General features: G+C 35.5%; 1 protein-coding gene across 2 annotated transcripts; it reads left to right on the top strand.

Annotated features, from left to right (window-relative positions):
- The first annotated feature begins 553 nt into the window (after positions 1–553).
- On the top strand, positions 554–17,860 carry LOC142333139 (odorant receptor 85f-like). 2 transcript variants are annotated; one of them, XM_075380075.1, is made up of 4 exons: positions 554–642; positions 14,224–14,325; positions 14,420–14,575; positions 17,727–17,860. In XM_075380075.1, the coding sequence occupies exons 1-4, from the start codon at positions 628–630 to the stop codon at positions 17,796–17,798; spliced, it is 345 nt and encodes a 114-aa protein (XP_075236190.1). In that variant the 5' UTR covers positions 554–627; the 3' UTR covers positions 17,799–17,860. The 2 variants fall into 2 exon arrangements, with proteins under 2 accessions (XP_075236190.1, XP_075236189.1); XM_075380074.1 differs by lacking the exon at positions 554–642 and adding an exon at positions 7,812–7,938.
- Positions 17,861–23,372: the final 5,512 nt, after the last annotated feature.

Raw genomic sequence — 23,372 nt, forward strand, 5'->3', positions numbered from 1 at the left:
ATCAAGTCACACTGCCGTATCTATACCGGTTGAATAACGTTACCAACTTCGTGTTACAAAACAAAATTTCTCTTTCTTAGGAAAAAATTACCAGACATTAACAATTGGGTAACAGGACTAAAAAATCACTCTGTATTATCCGATTTTCTTCTAGGTTTAGAATATTATTAAAACTTTTACTAATACATTTAATATACAAATCGTTCTGTTTTTTATCGTTTTCAGGCAAAGAAAGTTTTTTTAATTCTCAGATATGAATAAATATAAAAATAAAGTCGCCAAAAAATTTACTATAGTATTAGCACTTATGGGTAATAAATTATTGATAAATGAAAAAAATGAAAAAACACTATTAACGGGAAAAATTGTGTTAATATCGGCAATTATTTCATTATTTTGTAGTATTATCAGTATTTATCTATATTGGAACGATTCAAATTACAGGCAAGCAATATTAGAAGATATTATAACATTTTCTATTTATGTATTATTGTCGCACGATTTCATTTTTGTGCCAAATAATTGTAAAACAATAATCGGTTTAATGGAACGTTCTGCGTTTAAAAAATATAAATATATGAGTGAAACTGACATCGATAAAGTAAACGAGAAAGCCGATTCCTTTGCATGGAATGTAATGCGGTAAGTCGATTAAAATTAATAGAACTTTACTGTTAGTTGAAATACATCCAGTCACTGTTAGAGTAATATAAGATAATTGCAAGATATTCAATGTTTTTCAATACACTGCGTTTATTTTAAGTGTGCTATCGTTGGGATCAAGCTACAAAAACAACTAACGACTTTAACGGGAAATTTTTTCTCGATTTTTTAAAAAAATATTCTATCGACATGATTGAAATATTTACCTTTTTTCAGATTATGCAATCATATTATTTTTTTAAATTGAAACCCCTAATTTTTTATATAATTTTCAAGTACAATGAGATCTTACTATTGTGGTTTATATTAGTTACATAATTTATTTACAGTACCGATATTTTTATCAGTTAATCGACAGTAATATGAGGATTATTTTTTTCAAGGTCCGATCGGTCTCGAAATAAAAACCCGCGCAAAAATCGGATTAACCTTTGCGCATATGTGTTGCGCAGCGTCTATAGTATTGCCTTCTAGTATACGCCGCGTCACTTCGTTTAGTTCTGAACACGCAGCTAGCATGTAAACATGTCTACAACAATAGCATCTCCCGCCAAGTGTGAAGTGTGTGCGGTAATTCGATTTCTTCAGGCTGAGGGGTGTAATGCGGCCGAAATTTATCGACGAATAAGTAATGTTTACGGTGAAACTTCAATGGGCGACAGCAAACTGCGACAATTGTGCAGGAACTTTAAAGCAGGACGTACAGATGTTCATGATGCAGGCGGTCAGGGAGGGAAGCGAGTGTCAACCGATGATCTCGTTGAGCGAGTGGATGAGGCGATTCGAGAAAATCGTCGGTTCACAATTTCTGTATTGAGCGATTCGTTTCCTGAAATTTCAAGGTCAGCTCTCTACACCGTTGTGAGCGAGAGACTTCAGTACCGCAAACTGTGTGCGAGATGGGTTCCCAAGATGCTGTCCGACCATCACAAAACAATGAGAAATGACGCCTCCCTAAGGTTTCTCCAGTGCTACCGCAATGAAGGAGAAGATTTTTTTGAACAAAATTGTCACAGGGGACGAGACACGGGCCCATTTCGAAACTGAAGAAACAAAAGGACAATCCAAACAGTGGATGTATTCTCATTCTCCCTGTAAACCAAAGAAGTTCAAGCAAACCTTCTCCAACAGAAAGCGAATGGGTACTGTGTTCTGGGACCGCAATGGAGTTCTCTTGGTGGAATTCATGGAACGTGGCACGACCATCACTGTAGCCTCATACCGCGTGACTCTTCAACGTCTACGAAGAGCGATTCAGAATAAGCGGAGAGGAATGTTTTCTTCAGGCATTGTCTTTCCCCATGACAATGCTCGGCCGCACAGTGCAGCTGTAACAAAGAAGCTCCTGCAGCATTTTCGTTGGGAAGTGTTTGATCATCCACCATACAGCCCGGACTTGGCTCCATCCGATTTTCACCTCTTTGCTCACATGAAATGCCGGCTAGGAGGACAACATTTTGGCACAGACATCGAGCTGCAGACCAGCGTAGAAACATGGCTGAAAAAACAGCGACTCCATTCTATGATGAGGGTATTGGAAAGTTGGTACCACGCTACGACAAATGTCTAAATCGGAGTGGCGACTATGTAGAGAAATAGCGTACCTTTGTAAGTACTTGTTACAAACAAATTTTTTTTATTTTCAATGTGGTTTTCATTTCGTGACCGATCGGACCTTGAAAAAAAAATAACCCTCGTATTACGAAAACTAAAAAATAATGTTTTTCAAATCATTTTTTTTTTCAAAAAAAATATTAGATATATTTGTGAGAACTAAAAAAAAAAAAAAAATGTTAAATAAATACAGTAAATAAATTACAGGTACAGTAGAAAATAAGAGAAATGAAGAAAGTTGAGAAATAAAAACTACTTTCCGAACGGTTTCAAAAGAGGAAAATTAATTTGACAGAGAATACCTGATGTACAAAAAAATAATAATGGGATTTTAATTTCTTATATCATCCGGACGAGGTGCAGAATGTTAGTTTAAAGGCTGGAATCAAAGAACAAAAAAGCTAGTATTAGTTACGCCCACGGTCGTAGATTGATTCCCTATTTTTCAACTTGAAAGCGTCACTAAGTTGATGACCCCCTGTACACAAACCCTGCGTGTTTTGCACTTTTCTAAATGCGAATCTGTAGTTATAATTTAAGAAAGTTAAATTGAACGTAAGTTTAATTGCGTAGAAAGTTAAATTGTAATTTCCCAGTGAAAATAACATACGTCGAAGGCATAATCGGTTTGAAACGACTGTGTAAAAGAGAAGAGCACGAAAATCTCTTAGGAAGGACACTGATTACGCTGTTAGTCAAAATTAATTACTACTGTTAGTCAAATTTAAGATATATTAAATAATTTTAAAACCAATCTTTTTACTTTTTATTTAAGAGGAAAAGAACGGATTACAACAACGCTACAAGTTGAAAAAGACGGACTGAAAAAACCTTTTATGCAAAATTAACTCTTCCAATAAAACTATAATTGACCTGCAATCAAAGGTTTTTGTCTTATATTTAAATAGAGCTGGTATTTTAATGAAGACAATGTCATTACTTAAAAAAAAAAAATGAAAAACAAAAAAATTAGTTTAAATTTAAAAATAGTATAATAGAAAATAAATACAGAAAACGTCTCGGCCTTTCATCCGCAGTTGATAGGTTCGATACTCGGTCGGGCATATACGAATAAGCTTCCTGGTAAGCTTCTAAAATAAATTATTTCATCAATCAGTCAAAAGAAAAAATTTTTAGACGTGAGAAATAAGCGAGTCCATCTAAATTTGTTTTTTTTTTTTTTTTTTAATAGTTCTTTATGAATTTTTTGTTAAAGCGGTAGCGTCTTAACATTCATCCAGAAGGTTATACGTTCGAATTCCGATTAGTTTTAACATTTTTCAAACGTTATTATAAATCCATTTTTTATCATATCAAAAAACCAAATTGGGCAATTGAAAATAATAAATAGAAATTCAAAAATCGTAGAAGTAATTTTTGCTTTTTAATTTGTCTATTATTTACAGGTTCGTGTCGTTAGGTATGGTGGTGTACTGGGGATTTATGTGCGTTTTACCGACATTTATATACATTTTATACGTGAAAAATACTGGTAAAATCGATTTAAAAGACGTAATTACTCCTTTTCCATCGCTTTTATTGATTACATTTTATATTAATGACAATACAATAATATTGAGTTTAAATTTAATTATACAAATAATAATATATACTATAATATTAACACTGATTGGGACATGGCTATTATTAGAAACGTGTTCTTTAGTTTTCATTTGTTTTGAATTGGAATATTTAAGCGATATCATTGAAAATATGGATAACGTAATCGTTAAATTGAATGAAAATAATTGTAATAGAGATTTATCAGAGATAGACGGAGAATTAAGTGATCCAAAATTGAAACATTTTTTAATAAATATACATCGCCATCACCTGTTAATAATACAGTAAGTGCTAATTTTTTATCTTATTTTTACAGAAGATTATATTGTTTATGGGAAAGGTTTGATAAGATTGATTAAAAAAGAAATGTTAGAATTAGTACACAGGTAAATGTTACCTTCTGTTGTCAGATAACTTAGTACGTAATGACGTGAATCTTATATCATGAATTTTTTATTCTGGTAGGTAGATAATTATGTACCGGTTGAGATGCTCAAGCTGGTGGGGCGCTGTAGGCCCCGTTTGTTTCTGGACGTGTCTGGAAGCTAGGGCGTTCAGCGCCAGATGTAAGACCGCGCGTCTTGCGCTCATTCGCACGGGCAAACGAGACCCAGAGTCACCGTCTTCCTACCGCCGATTGTATACTGCTTGACACAGTTCGGAAGATATTGAAAAACCTGTTAAAGAAAAAATTAATCAGACAGGCGGCCTGTTTAGTCACCCAACCAGTACGGTTTCCGGCATGGTCGGTCGAACCTAGCTGCAGCCCAAGAGGTTGTTGAGGCAGTGCGGTGAGCAATGGATCACAATCATTTTTTGCGCCGTGTGGTCCTTCTCGTTACTTTAGACGTGAAAAATGCGTACAACTTTGCACGGTGCAGAGATATGATTCGCGCCTTAGAGCGTTCGTTCCACGTGCCTCGATACCTCCTCAGAAAGGTGAATGCATAACTGAGAAACCCCGGTCTCATCTCCGAGACCACGGCAGGCTGGCGTAGAGCTGCGATCACGTCGGGGGCGGTGCAGGGGTCGATTCTTAGCCCCAACCTTTTTGAACGCCGTCTATGACGGCTTGCTGATGTTGGATATGCCTGAAGAATGGGTTTTAGTTGGGTACACTGACGACGTTGCGCTATTTTTCGCAGACCGCGACATGGAGCGCGCCCAACTGAGGCTTAACAGAGCCATGCACAGAGTCAGTGCCTGGATGGACGATCATGGGTTGTCTCTAGCCCTCAGCGAAACGGAGATCGTGGTTCTAACGAAGACATGTATCGACACTCTTCTGCCCCCGCGATTAGGGGTTGAGGTTGTCGAGACCAGGTCGGCCGCAAATTTTCTCGGTATGATGATCGACCGGAAACTCAGCTTTGCCGAGCAGCTTCAGAGAGTCGCCAACAAATCTGCGAAAGCCATAACCACTCTCAGCCGGCTCATGGCGAATGTCGGCGGACCGAAGGCCGGCAGACGGTGACTGCTGCTGTTTTCGGTACATTCCGACCGGTTATATGGGGCGGAATTGCGGGCCCAGACATTAAGATTCTAAAGAAACCACAAGCGACTCGCAGAGTTGCAACGCACCGCGTCCTTGCGAGTAGCTTCCGCGTATCGGACGGTTTCCGTGCCTACCGTACTGGTGGTCGCCGCCGCCATACACATTGCTCTTTTGGAAGGTAGCGCCTTTGGAAGGTAGCATACAGGAGGTGACGTACAGGCGAATACCGGGTGACCATCGTCAAGGAGGAACGGACTCACACGTTTCTCGCACGGCAAGAGACCTGGGACCACGAGACCAGAGGATGATGGACCGTAAGGTTTATCCTTCTGGTCAGACCATGGACAGAGCGGTGGCATGGAGAGGGGAAGTACGAAGTGACCTGATTTTTAACAGGTCACGGGTACTTCCGCACTTATCTCCATGCCATAGGGAAAGGGTCGTCCCCCGACTGCCTCTACTGCCCCGGTGTACGGGACGACGCGGAGCACACCTCTTTCAAATCTGCTCGGTGGGCGCCAGATCGAGGGAAACTAGAGGCGGATCTCGGAGCACTGAGCCCCCACAACGTGGTTGCGATGATGGTCCTGCTGATGGCGATTGGATAATACCACCAGTGGGAGTCTGACACTCCGTGCGTAAATGCCATTTCTACCTCTACACCAAAAATAAAATTATTATAATTACTATATAAATAAATATAAAATCAAATTGTAAAATAAAAAATAGATTTACAAATGTATTAAATATAAAAAAATAACTACAAAATAATCCTCAACTTGGAAGACATTATTGAAAATAATTTTGAGCACATATATATGAGCGTTTTGAACGATGTAGAAAATTTAGGTTTTTTAATTAATTTAACAATTCATCTATACAGTAATATTTTTTTCCTAAAAAAGAAAATTTGAATTGTTTCTTAAATAGTTGTAGAAAAAACGTTTTGTTGTGTAGTTTGATATAGGTAAAAATTTTATTGTTTTTATCTTTCTTCTTAGATAACTATTTTTTTTTTAAACAAAAATTGTATATTAATAAATACAAACTCAAGGACAAGGAAATATATTTTTTTCCCACACCACCGGACCGGATACGACAATGACACATAACACAATCCGGCTCAGTGTCCTTTTACTCTAACAAGCCTCTACGCCTACCGACAGTACGTCCGGCATGACAGGTCGGCTCGCCGGTCGGATCTTAACTTATTGCCTGCCTCTAACTGCTGGAGTAGGATTACTAGGCCCGACTATCTCGTTCCTGTTCCCCCAGTCCAGGAGCCGAGATCTGTCTTCATGCCATCCTGCTTCTAACGAAAACACCCGAAAGGGTATTTCCGCGGAAATAAGAAAGAAAAGATTATGGAAAAGACTATGACTTTTCTTAAAAGACTTATGAATTTTCTTAAAATGAATGAATTTTCTATGAATTTTCTTAAAATGAATGAATTTTCTATGAATTTTCTTAAAAGACTTTTAAGAAAAGACTATGGTCTTTTCTTTCCCCACAAGAGAACAAAAGAGTCCTCGTGCCTCGTCACTGTCATCCATCTGTGCCCGCACAAACGAATTACAGCTCAGCAGAGAACTGTCCCTAATCCCCTTGTTGCCCAATCAGTTCCACCCTTCTGCTGAAGAATACGTGTAACGTAATCGGATATCGCCCGAAATTTCCTTTCATCCGCCACCATATGATCCACGACATTCTCTACTGACAATGGCCCAGTAATCAATTCACATTGCTGACGTTCCCTGTTCCACGCCCAACAGTCGAACACAACGTGCTCCGGGGTACTAAGCTCCTCGTAAGACACGCAGAAGGGGTCTCCAGCTCTCTGTCGCGCGTGCAAGTACGCCCGGAATACGCCGTGACCAGTCAAAAACTGGTTCAGCCTGTAGGAGATTTCACTAAATTTTCGATCGACCGAAGGTTTCACTTGCCAAATTAACGCATGAGTCCACCGAGAGGATCGATTCCAGCGGGCCTGCCATTAGTAATACATTCGGTTCACCGTCTCGGCTTTAGCTGCCCCACGAAGAAGTAAAATCCGCACGGCAGCAAGTTGTTGAAACGGAGGGACTCGTGCAATGAGCAACACCACCTCAGTCGAGACAGAAGAGTATGCCGACACAATGCGGACAGCGATCCTCCGCTGTACTCCCTCAAGTATACGCCGGTTCCGGTCCCTCCAGAATAAGTTGATAATAAATTGATTAAATAGATTTGTGTAAGCCTATAGAACATTATTTGTAGAACCAAACTTCTATATAAAATACGTTTCATCTACGGTAAAATAAATAAACGTTTAACTATAAGCTAATCTTTCGATTACAGTCGTTAATGAAAGATCTGACTAAAGAAAATGGGGAGACGAAGACTTGGAATGTAAATACCAAGCCTGAGTGGGATTCAAACCAAGGATCTACAGACGAAAGACAGTAATTCTACGACTTCATCGTGGGTGTATCTTTAATTGGATAATTTTATTTTTTTTTTTCAGGAAAGTTAAAGATGTATATAATTCAATGAAAGTTACCTTGTTGTTATGTAATCAACTGGTATGTTTCCATTTCAGTGTCGTACTATTTTCCATGTTTCAGGTAATAATAGTAATTAAAAAAAAAAACTTATTAGTAAAATAAAAATTCAAGTATAACATTTTGATAAAGTTGCAATAAATTTTTAGTTAATTTTTCATGTACAAGTGTGTTAAAAAACATGACAATAGCATTATGATTGCGAAAAGAGATCATCTCATTTTTTTACAAATATCAGTAGTTTTGTAAAAAAAAATCCCTGAATTCAGTCATTTTAATTATATATCTTTATAGTAACATATCTCTACGTTTCTTCTACACGTAAAATTAATATTCTGTTCATTAAACAATAATAAATAACGTAGATCACATTAGGAATAGGTAAATATGCACTCCATGGATACAACCAGGTGCTATCTTAGCATTTGCTTGGATGGATTAAGGGAAACCGTGATAAAATACTAAACGTAAAAACTACTTCACAATTCTCAAGGCGTTATTGAAAATTATTTAATAACACGTACTCGTATTTATATTTACGTTTCTTTTTAAAAGCTTTTATTTAACTCGCTTTAGGAATAATCAAATCTTGCAACTGCTATATCTTTTGATCTATCGTATGAAAATCAATGAAATTTGGTACACATACCAAATGGATGAAAATACAGCACTACGGTGTCGGAATTTGAAATGACACGCCACCACGCGTTACCCCCACGCTAAATCATGCATTTAGTTGAAAATTTTCATTTCTCATGAACTGTCGTATGAAAATGATTGAAATTTGGTACACGTATGTAACTTCGATTTGTAAAAATAAATATTTTTACTTCTTTTTAATCTTAAAAAAAATACAAAAAACAAAAAAAAAATTCAAAAAAATATATATTTGATTACATATAAAAAATTAATTATTAAAAAAGCTTTTATTTAATTGTATCCGTATCGCGTACGATTAGTCCAAGAGCTTCAGCCTCCAGATTTAAACAAGCGATTGCAATATTTCCGTCGGTTTAGGTCTCTCGTAAACGATAACGGAATCGAATTTTTAAAGACAGTGTTCTTTAGTGATGAAGCTTGGATCCATCTCGACGGTTATGTGAACAGTCAAAACTGTCGAATTTGGGCGGTTGAAAATCCTAACGCTTTACAAGACAAATCTTTGCATCCTGAAAAAATTGGTGTGTGGTGTGCGATATCTCGTCATCGTATAGTCGGACCCGTATTCTACGAACAGACAGTAAATTGTGAAGTGTACAGGAATATTGTGCGCCAATATGTGTTCCTCCTGGAACCTCAATAACGGTATTGCTGGTTTCAGCAAGACGGCGCTACGTGTCACACGTCTCGAGAAACCGTGGATTTTCTGCAAGAGTTCTTTGATGATCGAATAATAAGCAAGGGCTTATTATTCGATTATAATTATAAGCAAGGCCTCTAAGGTCCCCAGACCTCACATCTCCTGACTACTTTTTGTGGGACTATATAAGTCCGAGGCCTTCAAAAACAATCCTCACACTATTGATGAACTGTCAATATTACAGACTTAATCACGAATATTTCCAATGCAGTTATTAAAAAGGTTTCTGCTAATATGCTGAAAAGAGTCCGTGCGTGTATAACCGCAAGGGGAGGGCATTTTGAGCATATTCTTTAACAATTATGTAAGTAATAGTTTTTTATTAGATCTCTTTTGTGAGTAACAAATACATTTTTCTATTCCACCTAAATTTCCCTGTCTTAAATTACATTTAAAACTGGGTAACAGGACTAAAAAATCACACTGTATTAATGAATGTTACTCAGAAAAGTTATGTACGATTTGTACCAAAAAACTTAATACATTCGTTCACATGGACAAAATTAACGATTCAAATTTACTTAGTAATAAGCTTGAAAGTAATACGTATTGTTCGTTTAATAACCAGGCAAACGAAAATACACTTTTATCAACAGCCATAGGTAACACCAATGACATATGTGAAAATCGTCATTTTGGTAGCCAGGCAAATTTTTGCGCATATAAATTTTCCCGAAATTTAAGAATTAAAATCATTAAAAATGATCTCCCAATTTCAGGCATAAATAATTCATTATCTCAATTCAAGTACACTGTTACACTATTACATTCTCGATATAAGAACCTTTCATTCAATATGCAATGTCCTGTTTTATCTGATGTATCAGACAGCCTTCCATCAACCGCATTTGACGTAACTAATCTTCCTTGTAATATATTTCTAGCAGATCCCATATTCAACATTTGAATAGTCTATTTGAGTCTTATCTTACCAGGGAAATTCATTCGAAATTCCAGATATCTTATTATTCTTATAAATTAGGATATATACTTAGTGGTCGCCTTCCTAATAACGTTAAGGACAACAATACTGTCGCAACTTTTCTTGGTCGTAACGCTAATAAAAATATCTCGACTATACTCGAGAATTTCTGGAAAATTGAAGAAGTCAATAGTGATTCTTCAGTTAATGAAACTTCTACATGTGAAAAACATTTTCAGTCCAGCACTACTCGAAATAATCAAGGCAAATGTGTGGGGTCGTTACCACGCAAAGATAATAAGATTGAACTAGGTGATTGTTTTGTTAATGTTTAAATTCAAGTCGTGAATTGAATAAGTCAGAACAGTTAACGTAATTAATAATATAAATAAAGATGTATATAGGGAGTTAAGGATTCACTTAAAGAAAATTAATGTTAATAACTTGGTGAAAACGACTGCTAGCAAAAAATCAGAAGAAATTCCGTAAAGAAATTTTTTTATATATTAAAAATGAAAAGAAGTCCATTCTTTAAAAGGTAATTAGAATAACAGTAGTATTAATATGAAACTGTAACAAAAAAAAAAATTTCTAATGGTAATCCAGTAAAAAGGATTGATAGTAACAGTAAATTAAACGAACTGCAAAATCCAAATCCGTCGTGTAGTAGTGATAAAAATAAAAATGTTGCTATTTCACACAGTAAAAATAATAATGATATTAGCAACATACAAGGTCTGTAAATAAAGTAATGAGACTAGTTATTTTTTGGCACCCAATGTGGCAACACTGTAAAGTTACTAGTAAACATATATAAACAGCTGATTTATATTTTTAGTCTATTGTTGCCACGTGAGACGAAAACAAATTTACGTGAAACGAGGTTTTGATGTGCGTTACAAAAATGAGCGATACTAATTATGAGCAACGTTGTGCGATCATGTTTTTTGTTAAACTCTGTGAGAATGCTACTGAAATTTTTTCAATATTGAAAAGGGCGTATGGAGATGATGGTCTTTTACGATCCCAAGTTTTTAGGTGGTTTAAATTATTTTCAGGTGGCCGGGAATCAGTTGCGGACGATCCACGCTCTGGAAGACTGTAACGTCAAAAAGTGATGACAATGTTGGGCGAATCAGAGACTTGATACGGTAGACCGGCGATTAATTGTCAGAATGATTGCAGAACTATTGAATTTCAACCGCAAAGATTTGTCTTGTAAAGCGTTAGGATTTTCAACCGCCCAAATTCGACAGTTTTGACTGTTCACATAACCGTCGAGATGGATCCAAGCTTCATCACTAAAGAACACTGTCTTTAAAAATTCGATTTCGTTATCGTTTACGAGAGACCTAAACCGACGGCAATATTGCAATCGCTTGTTTAAATCTGGAGGCTGAAACTCTTGGACTAATCGTACGCGATACGGATACAATTTCAATTTTTTTAGCGGCTTTCTGAACACTCGAATACGACAAACCGACTTGCGTGGAAAGTTTTCGGAAACTTTTCCGTGGAGAATTGAGCAATCTTGTTTTCACATTCTCTAAAACGTCATCTGTCAAGCGAGTCGGTCGACTGCTACGATTTCTGTCGCAAACATACCTGTCCCTCAAAATCTGTTTGCTAGCCTCGAAATTGACATTTTTTTTCTGGAGGAGGAACATCAACAAATTTAATTTGAAATGATTCTTTTACACTCGCGTACGGTTTCGTAGCAGAATATTGTTCAAGAATGAAAACTCGTTGTTCTATGGTAAAAGACATTCTGTTCGTAATACGACCGGAAACGGCACAGAAGTTTACACAGCTCAAGGAGAATCAAGTCTCACTGCCGTATCTATATCGGTTGAGTAGAGCTACCAATTTCGTGTCACAAAACAAAATTTCCCTTTCTTAGAAAAAAATTATCAGACATTAACAATTGGATAACAATACTAAAAAATTATTCTCTAGAATGGCCTTTATTTAAACAAACACAACAATTATTATGGCCCAAAAAGTTTCTGCGTTCATTGATAGACAAATCTAAGAATTTTTTACATTGTTGTAAATGATACTTTGATTTATAATCGCTTGGAATTAAATGTTGAATAAAAACTGGCATTATATCCTTTATATTGCTTATTAGGATTTAAAGTAAACCGTTTGGTTAAAGATATAGTTGAATTATTATAACGCTGTCCTTCGGTTTCGTTACCTGTTTTCACTTGTCTGTTTGAAGTGAATGTATTAATACTTTCGAGAAGTTGTCATTTCGAATCAAGAAATTCGATAAAATCTTTGAAGGCAGGAAATCTTTCATTTGACAATTTCGCCTACCATAATTTTGAAGTATTGTAATCCAATTTTGATGTTAGAAATTGGACGACAATAAATTCATACTTGTTTGCAAGAAGTTTCATTGCTTCAAGCGAATTCACATTTACGGAAATTTCATTAATAAATTTGGATAAAGTATCTAAGGAATCCGTTTTCATAGAATCTTATCTTAAACTGCGATCAGCATTTTGAAATGAAATTATATATTTGTTGTCAGATCGTGCGTTTTATAACTTTAGAGCAATAATAAAATTTTCGTTACTTATTGGTATATCTTTAATGATAGCTAAAGCTTCATCCTTCAAAGAAGAATGAAGATAGTGAGATTTTTGAATATCAGTTAAATCATCTCTATTTCCTCTAAATACAAGTATATTAATGGGTTGTAGTTGTGTTTAGAGGTAATGTATTAAAGTGGCAATGTCAACTACCTAGAACAACAATAGTTCTAAGTAGCTGATATTGCTGATATAACAACAAACACAAATAGTTTGTGTAACAGATTAAATCGTGTAGTTTGGTAGATAGGGATACTGTTATTTTATCTTTTTTTTATAGAAATAAGTTAACATTCATTTTAGAAAAGACTTCATTTTAATAGACATAAGGGTGAGTTTTTAAAAAATGTAATTAGTATTGATGCATATAATACATATTTATTGGACTCTATACAATAGAATTCGTATCTTTTCTTTTTGCTCTCTGCTTTTGCTCTCTGTTTCTTTTTTTGATATTGTCGCCGAATGGCATTGACGACACTAGGCACATTGTAGTAGCAGTAATTATGAAAAGGGCTGTTAGAAATTTTGTAGTGGTGGCCCTGAAAAGGACCCTTTGTATACTGATGAGGTAGCCCTGAGAAAAGCTGCTGACTCCGGTTGCTGGTCTCCGGCGAAGTAGGCCCGGCCCGGCGGGTGATATTCGAAAAGTTGCGGCCGGTCCATTGGAATCGGACCGAGCTTTCCTTCAGCGGCAGTCGGGTCGCCGCTACTGCATCCGCTGTAGCGGTGGCTCCAGAGCCCCAGAGTGTTGGTAGTCTTCCGCCGGCGCGGCCGAGGCTGTTCTCTACGTGCGGTCCTCGTCCGGCTTCGTCTGCCGATAGGTACCCTGGCGCTAGCGGGCCGGCCAGGCCCGCTGCTCCGTTAGGAACGCTGGCATACACCGGCAGGTCCTACGTATTCTTTCTTCTTCCATCTTCTTCTTCTCGGTCGTTCCTGGTAGTGGTTCGCGATAGAATAGATTTTTCAGTACTGATGCATTACTTAAACAGCCGCCTGCAAATGATGGAAGGGTTCCGCGGTCGGTTGGGTTTGTGGAGAGGAACGCCACCAACCCAACTGCAGACCTACGCGCCTGCACCATGCGGTGCAGGCGCATAGGTGAACTGCAAGTTCATAATTTTGTACGTTCATCTATTTCCGATATGAGATCACTAAGGGAGAGCGATCAGAATTCTAAATAGAAGTTGAAACGCGTTATTTTATTAATTTATTTACCGTTTATCTTCATTTATTTGTCAAATGCTCCTATCACAAAATAATTTATTATTTAGTGTGAAAATTACTTGGGGTTTAGTGTAGACCACTTTTGAAACTATGTAATAGCTAATATAAAAAAAGAAGTGTTATGCGACTGTCATTTTAGCCAGGGTTGTCGTAACATGACTTTTTAAATTAAAATTATATTTTTGTTCAATACAGATTTATTTTTATATATTTATATTTTAAAATCTATTCTTTTTCAGAACAATGAAATTTCTGGCAAAGGAAAATATGTGATTGCATATATAACATCAGTTGGCTGTTATGGAGCGATTTGCGTTATGGGACAATATCTAGTAAACAAGGTAAAATAATTCTAAATATCTTAACTTATTATTGAATGTGTGCGCGTGGTACTTAGTACTGTTTTGTGTAAAACTTATTTTTTTTTTGTTCTAGAGTGAAAATCTACGGAATGCAATAGCTTCAAACCCGTGGCAAGATAAACCGAATTGGTTTAAACACGGCATCAAAATGTTATTAATTGGTACGCAAGAACCATTGAAATTAAAGCCGGCCGGTTTATATGTACTGGATTTAAATTTTTTACAAAAGGTAACTAATACTTAAATATTAAATTAATTTCTACTTGTAGCAGAATTAGTTCTATTCACTTGAAAGTGAAATAAGGGTACTTACTCTTATTATAAATGATTAATTTAAATGATTATCGAAAATTAGATTTGAAATAAATATCAATAGAATTCGAGTAAATAAAATAATTTTACGACATGATCTGTTTGCTTTTCAATACGCTTGTTCTATCATTGTACAAGCTAATTTATGCCTAGAGAAAAAACAAAATTTGGCTGAACATTGAGATCCACATAATTGTGTTCAGTTCTTGATCTAAGGCGGATTAAATAAACGGTAGTCTGACAGAAAAAAGCTGACAACACAGTTTTAGGACTTCCCCGTCACGGAATTATTTCTAAATTAAGTTGTGTGTGTAAGCCGTCACACGGCTTACACACGCAACTTAATTTAAAATATTTATCACTTTATTTAAATATAATATTTTTGGTTTATTTCATTCAATGATTCTAACCAAAGCGCGCGCGCATACCGTATTTCATTCGCGCGGGTGTGGCGGTACTAGCAACCACTTTAAATTTATTTTACACTTATTAATTTATTTAATACTACCGCTCACCTGTGACGTCACAACGTAGCGGACGACTACAGCAATAGTCCGGCCAGTAAGTGGAATGTCAGGTGTGTATGGGGGAGGGGGTGGCTGGTTTAAGACCCCACTTTGATGGGGAAGAAATTTCTGGATCCAACGAGATGCTAATAGAAGGCACTGCAAGAAAAAGACCCGCTGTACTGCCTTCTACAACGTTTCAAAATTATTACTATTTTTTTGGATTAGGGGTACTATTTAGCAAAAAATGGTTCACAAAAAAATAAACGCAACGAAAATCACCCCTTGTACTGCCTTCTGTAATTCTTCAAAATTAAAACCATTTTTATGGGTGGAGTGAAATTTAGCAAAAAATTGTTTTTTTTTTTCAAAAGTTATTTATTTACTTTTGAAGTAGTATTTACTTCACACAATTATCAAAAAATATATAACCTTAATTATGCAAAATCTGGAGACGATTTTGTTTTTCCCCCTATATCCCCAGTCAAACCTTTTGAACTGAAAATTTAATAGCATTAATGTTACTACTATAGAAATATAATCGTAACGTTTGTTGAAAATAGGTCAAGTTGTTCTGGAGATAGAAGGTGATTTACATGCCAACATATATGCGTACATACGTACGCAGATTTTGTGGCGGAAATTTCGATGCCATTTTTCGGTTTTCTGGGGTCCTTAGCGGTCAATTTGTCAAGATTCGGTGAAAACCGGATATTCCCATTTTGGTCGTCGCAAGCAATTTAAAACGAAAAGCAGTAAAAACTCACAAAAATCATAAAATTACTCATATAAAGCAGTTAAAAACTCTTCTTAAGCGTTTAAGCTTGAAGCATTTAATGCTTATAAATGCTTTATTAATGCTTTATTAATGCTTTTAAATACTTAAAGATGCTCGTCTTAAAGCATTTAAAGCTGGTTTCAAGACAACCACTTGCAGTAAAAATGAAAATTTAAGAAAAAATTGATTTGTCCTAATTACTTTACGCATGCACTCAATTGTGTAATTTATACTCTCTCTCTCTCTCTCTCTCTCTCTCTCTCTCTCTCTCTCTCTCCTCTCTCTCTCTCATATATATATATATATATATATATATATATATATATATATATAATATTATTACCGGAATCATACAATTAATAATTATGGTTAAAAAACATATCCATGAAACATGAATGACAAATTATTGAATATACGACTGGTTTTTATGCACTTTAATTTGATTTTAAAGAGATCAATGCTCATTACAAGTAGCGAGAGCAGAAATCTAATAGTCGAAGAAGAGAAAAAAAACATAAAATAATGATAAAGTTATAAGCTAATTAAATACGAGGATAAGACAATTATTATCCGCAATTTAGTTATATTTTTGTTTATATTGGTAGTATTGTCGTGTTGCGTAGATGACGCATGCGTGATTTAATTGTCGTTATGTCTGTGCAGGTTTAATGCTGCTAGGTTAGTTCCATTATCGCTGCCCTGTTGTTAACCACGGCTGCTCCACTTTCTGTTAGCACCAAAGAAGAGCAACGTTCAGCGATCCGTTTTTTTTTTTTGTCGAAAGGTGTATCAGAGGCCGAAAGTCATCGAAGACTTTCGGTACAGTACGGGAATAGTGTGTTGCCGCAACGGAGTGTCTACGAATGGATTGAAAAATTCATAAACGGTCACACAAGTGTTACGCACGGCGAAGAAGCCGGACGACCGTTTACCGCCATAAATGAGGAAAACATTGAGCGTGCACGTGGTTTTCTTAGACAGACGAGTAACTATCGCTGGAGTGGCACATCGTCTGCAAATTAATCACGGTTCTGCCTACGAAATCATCCACAATAGACTTGGGTTTCAGTAAGTCTCTGCAAGATGGGTCCCAAAACAACTCACAAACTCGCGTAAATAAATGCGCTTAGACATCTCCAAAAAACATTTGGATCGCTACGGTAACGAACGGGATATCTTCTTAAACAGAATTATCACTGGTGACGAAACACGGATTCATTATACGAGCCGGAGAATAAACGGCAGAGTATGGAATGGAAACATCCAAATTCTCCCTGCTGTTACAGTGAGATGCTTACTGCCAAGCTGAAGCCTGCAATTCGAAGCAAACGCCGAGGACTGCTGTCGAAAGGTGTTGTGTTGTTGCACGACAATGCGCGTCCACATATTTCTGCCCACATTACTGAAACGCTCTAGAAACTCAATTTTGAAGTACTGGTTCATCCTCCGTATAGTCCTGATCTTGCCCCTTCTGACTACCACTTGTTTGGTCCACTTAGAGGCATTAAGGGGCCGTCGATTTACCTCGGACGAAACGGTGAAAGAAGCGGTGCATTCCTGACTCGCAGTTCAACCGAAAACCTTCTTTTATGAGGGGATCAGGAAGCTTATGCAACGATGGACCAAGTGCGTTGAAATGCAAGGGGTACTACGTTGAAAAATGATGTTCATGTAAGTTTCCTATTTGTATTGCAATAAAATTTGTAACTACATTGCAGATAATAATTGACTTACCCTCATAGTTTTAATAATAATAATAAAATTGTTTTTAATTTTATTTTTAGGTAGTACAAGTCTCATACTCATATTGCAATTTGATGTTACAATTCAACAACAAAAAGGAAAAAAATATGTAAATTTATAACTGATTTTATTGTAGATGATTTTCATATTTTTAATACTTAAATTTTTTATTTTACATTGTTTCTTTTTATTATAATACCTTCACCTTTTAAATTCTAAATATTGGAACCACAGTAGAATCACTTTGAAGAGGAAAGACTGGCAGTTCTCCGGAGACAACTGCAATAAAACAACATCCAACCTTCTATGAAAGGCGACTTCATTGAGCTCAATCTGATTATTGTAAGCATCCTGTGCATTTAACTGCCCGAATTTAAGCATTCAATGCTAAAGAATTCAAGTACCTAGTAACAGTCCTCTAATAAAAAAACCTTTTTATTAGAGGACTCATTTCGAACACGCTTGCAAGTTCACAAGTTAGACCCACTGACTTTTGCTGCAACTCGTCACGCTTGTGACCCTCGTCACCACTATGAGCACAGACAGGATTACTACAGAACTTAGTCCTGTAACCACACCTGCAGCACTTGAAGCACCATTGGACATCTAAAAACTCCTTGAAAAATCCACTAACAATCTGTCCTTGTCTATAAAGCTATGGAAAAGAGTCATACTGGCCTCAAAAATTCTGTGGTAGCGCTGAGCCTTGCACCTACACGATTTAAACAATAGTCGACATTCAGACTTTACTCTCAGTTATCTGAGTGTTTTGCTCTCGGATAAGAGTCATTAAATCCACTTCACAAAATCATTGATCTATGTAATACCAAAAATCCGTGGGCACCTCTTAAGTTTAGATTCAACTTTTATGTCGGGACTACCAACCTTGATTACAGACCACATGTTTGCACAATCAATCACTGTTGCTTTATTAGGCAGGTCCTTGTTAAAGCTTTCATGAAATGCATTCATTATTTGTGGCCTTTCATTGATGTTTGTGCACCCAAACATTGTCATCAACTGCTTTTCAACACTATAGCTGCATCCACTCACATCAGCCAAGGCTTTGCACCTGAAACAAGAGAGCACATGAATGTATTGTGGGACCTTCAGAGTATGGGTTCTATCCGTGGTAAAGAAATTACTTCATAAGAAATGAATACTGTGCAACTTTCAAAACAATAGCAGTATGTTAATTGCAGAGAAGAATGCAGGGACGTCTCACAAATACTGAATATAATCTCTTGATTCATTCTCTTAAGTAAGTATACATATTATTCCAACTATAGTTATCATTAATGAGATAAGAATCTTTGGAATGGTCTGTTTGAACCAGGATTCAAACCTAGAACCATTTAAATAAAAACGATCACTGATACCACTATGCCACAGAGGTTTGCATTGTGCACCATTGTACTACAGATTTACTTTAAAACAGAAACAATGAAATGATTTTTAGAGGTGATATTGGGATCATATAAGATGAAATTTTTATGTTTCTAAAAATTTGTTTGATTAAAGTAGTTTTTCATATTACCTATGTATTAGGGCACCTTTAAATAAACAAAGGTTTAAATGGCCAGACCCATTCAAGTTACACGGGTTTCTAATATTTTTATGAACATTACTATTCAATTTTTTAGTTTACTATTATTCATTAAAACGTACCTACTATTATTACATTTTTTTTATTTATTTTATTATCGGTAAGAATGACAAAAAATTTACACACTTTCATCTCTTGATTTTCTTACTTTAGTTTCCTATTTAATAAAATTTTCAGATTTATTGGCATTTAGGTCTTCCTAAACTATTAATCAAGAATGATTTTTTCTTAGGGACTTGAATGTATTGAATTCACCAAATAGATGGAATCCTTTATTTCAGAAAGCCAAGCCAAGCCAAATTTTGTTTTTGTGAAATCTCACTCACTATCCCTCAACAATCTGTAGATCTGATACGCAGTTTTTACAGCTGCTCTTACTCAGTCTTGGGCTGATAGTCCTTTTAAAATTTTCAGTGCTGGAACACCAACCGCTAACTCTTTTGATATTCAGAACCGATTAAAAGTAGTTGTTGAACATGATTCCTGCAGCATCATAGAACAGGTTAATAACTTATATGTTATTATTCTTATCACTTGCATGAGATAAGATGAACTAGTTGGTTCGATGACCATATAGTTAGATTTAGATGTAAACAGGAACTGAATTAGCCCTGTGCACCTCAGTTTGAAAATAAAGAAACAATGTAAAGAAACATCTCCCTTTTAGATATTTATATAGGTAGATTGGTGGGATTCACGATGTTCAATAATTTTAAATTCCTGAATTATACCAACAACAGATGCAAAGTTCTTCTATCTGCACAGATAGAATCTTATAGTCTGAAAAGTCATGCACAAAAAATTGGCACAGATTAAAATCTGTGCCAATTTTTTGTGCATGATGGAAAACAACTTATATGTTGTGTTCAATTCTTCAATTGGATCACACACGATTACCTTTACTGCATAGAACGAAATAAAAGAATAAGTTTTGTTGTTTTCAAAAAGTAACCTGAAAAAGACACTAAAAATATAAGAAATGATGGTAGGTACTGTTATTAACAACTATTCAAATCAAACAACCAAAACATAAACTATCAGCATTTAGAAGTATGATCCATAGACCAAATAATATAATAATGTTACCTGAAGACATCATAGTATAAAAAACATAAACATATACTCATTTTCATCACACTCCTACACAAAATAAATAATGAAAATAAAAACAAAATATATATTACATTAACAATATGTAAACAACTCAGAGAAAATAGTTCACAAAAAAATATTACCTTCAAATGAACAAAAACAAAATAAATCATTATATACCGAACATATTATACTCCAAGAATAGTTAAACTGAATTGTTCTGAGTGCATATGTTCTAAATTAATCAAATAGAAAACAGTTTGAAACAAATTCAATGAACACAAAAGTTCTCCTAAAAAGGTAAAGTTAATATTTGTCAACCATCATTTTTTTTTGTCTTCAGTCATTTGACTGGTTTGATGCAGCTCTCCAAGATTCCCTATCTAGTGCTAGTCGTTTCATTTCAGTATACCCTCTATATCCTACATCCCTAACAATTTGTTTTACATATTCCAAACGTGGCCTGCCTACACAATTTTTCCGTTCTACCTGTCCTTCCAATATTAAAACGACTATTCCAGGATGCCGTAGTATGTGGCCTATAAGTCTGTCTCTTCTTTTAATTATATTTTTCCAAATGCTTCTTTCATCTATTTGCCGCAATACCTCTTCATTTGTCACTTTAACCACCCATCTGATTTTCATTTTAATCATTTTTTCATTTTAACATTCTCCTATAGCACCACATTTCAAAAGCTTCTAATCTTTTCTTCTCAGATACTCTGATCGTCCAAGTTTCACTTCCATATAAAGCGACACTCCAAACATACACTTTCAAAAATCTTTTCCTGACATTTAAATTAATTTTTGATGTAAACAAATTATATTGTATTAAATTGACATAATTCAAATGCAACATACTTTTCAACCACATTCTAAATTTGTCTCCCTAGTTAAAAAAAAACCGTTTACGATAACACTATCTTATACCAGGGATGAGAACAGCATCATCAGTTGCAAAGGCAATTGAAAATGTTTTGAAGTAATTTGTACCTGGGGCAGAAATATAAGACGTGAAGCACATCTTCAATGGTCCTAACACTCTGGACAAAAGCCTTAATTAAGCAAATCAAATATAACTAACCTATCTCAAAAAGTACCATGTTTCAACTACCTGCATACTTCTCACATCAGGAAAAATTACATGTGTGTAAAGGCCATCGAGCGATTCAGTCCACCTGATCTGCCATTAATGGAAACCCTGGTCATCTATTTCTTTCATGTGCCCGGAGGCAAGTGCCTGCTTTCTTAGCATCATACTGTAATTGGCGCTCAGTTGCAAGGATATCAATGGGCTTAATTCTAGAAATAATAAGGATCATCTCTGGAGAGACATTCCTATAGTCACTAATCATAAATAACAATAGGAGACATTTGTACCTCATTTGTCGAGCCCAGTCAGGTGCAGCATACATCATTATAGCTTCTCAAATAGCATTATATAAAACACACATGGTTCTCAATTTAAGCATCCAATCAGGGTGAATTACTCTCCATACACTGAAGAAAGCAGAATAAGCCTTTTTGGCAGCATATTCAAAGTTCTCCTTGAATTGAAGATTCTCATCAAGGATAATACCTAGATACTTGTGCAGCGGAACATACCTAATTCAATAACCTCCCATTGATACATGAAGTTGTCATGAAGCAGCTAGTCTGTTCTTGAGCAACATCATCATTGTTTTCTCTGGGGTAAACATGATCTTTTGTTACAAACACCATAAATGGAGTATCTTGCAAACCTGGGCGGCCCTGAATTTGATCTCATTCCTCTTTAATCAGCAAACGCCCACCATCATATACATGATGACGTGGCATCCACTGGGTAATCTCAACCGCATCAAAGAATCGAATTTGACAATCCAGAGCAGAGGTCCTAAAACACTACCTTGCAGACAACCTTTACGATAGTTTTTTGCCTGCTTCTGAGATCCTGTCTCGAAGAACAACGTCTCAATTGCTGAAATAACTATATAACTCATTCTGCGTAGTCATGTTTCTGGAGCATGATTGTAAAGCGCTTAACATTTTGTTGTAATAACATAACATTTAAGTAAATCACCGGTTGCAACATATTATCAATTAAAAGATTTACATGGCTGTCATCTTGGAATGGAACAAGAGGTCAGTTTCAGTGTTTTTATAAAAGAAAATCTCTAGGTTACTCAGTAGTACACAAAATTTCAGCTCAATATAATTAACGCATTCCTAAAAATAAATTTTTATGTTAAAATTACAAAATGGCAATATCCAGTAAACTAATTGTTTATGGAGATATGATGTTATAAGGCTTTTTTTTATTTCAATATGAGGGACCATTCCCTGATTCTTGGAACAGCTTTTTAAACGCTTTGAATATATGTAAAAAAAAATGTTTTTGTGACTTACGGAGATTTAAATAATTTGCGAAAAAACTCAATTATTTATTCCAGTGCTCCAAAGTCCAAAAAATTACAACTATGTTTATTTAGAATTATGGTTGTATCTTTAAATTTTCTTAAAAATTTTAAAAAGTTTTTTTTTTTTTTTAATTTATTGTCACCACCTAGGAATTAAATTGATTAAAAGTAATTTTATCATACAAATAATTTGATAAAATTATAATTAAGTATAATTAATTACTAATAACCAAATATTAATTAAAAGAGATTTTCTTGAAATAGTGCTACAACCATTTATTTTTAAACAAACATTCTTTAAATAATAATTTTATCAAACATGGCCCATTGGTATGACTATTCAAGTGTCGCAGCGCTATTGGAAACAAATTCCATCTTAAGGAACTTAAATTTTTTTTTATTAACTAAAACTTTGTTATCATGAGTAGAATTGTTATGCAAGTGTGTAAAATATAGAAAGGTAGTAGTCATGTGTTAAAATTGCGTCGACTTAATGTCCTCTCATAACGAGTGTCTCCATCATTATGGTAAAATGGGAGGGGAACGATATGGTCAACTCACTCTACAGTTATTGTTTAGTACTTGTTTAT

The sequence above is a fragment of the Lycorma delicatula genome, chromosome 12, assembly GCF_047948215.1.
Source record: "Lycorma delicatula isolate Av1 chromosome 12, ASM4794821v1, whole genome shotgun sequence".
NCBI lineage: Eukaryota > Metazoa > Arthropoda > Insecta > Hemiptera > Fulgoridae > Lycorma > Lycorma delicatula.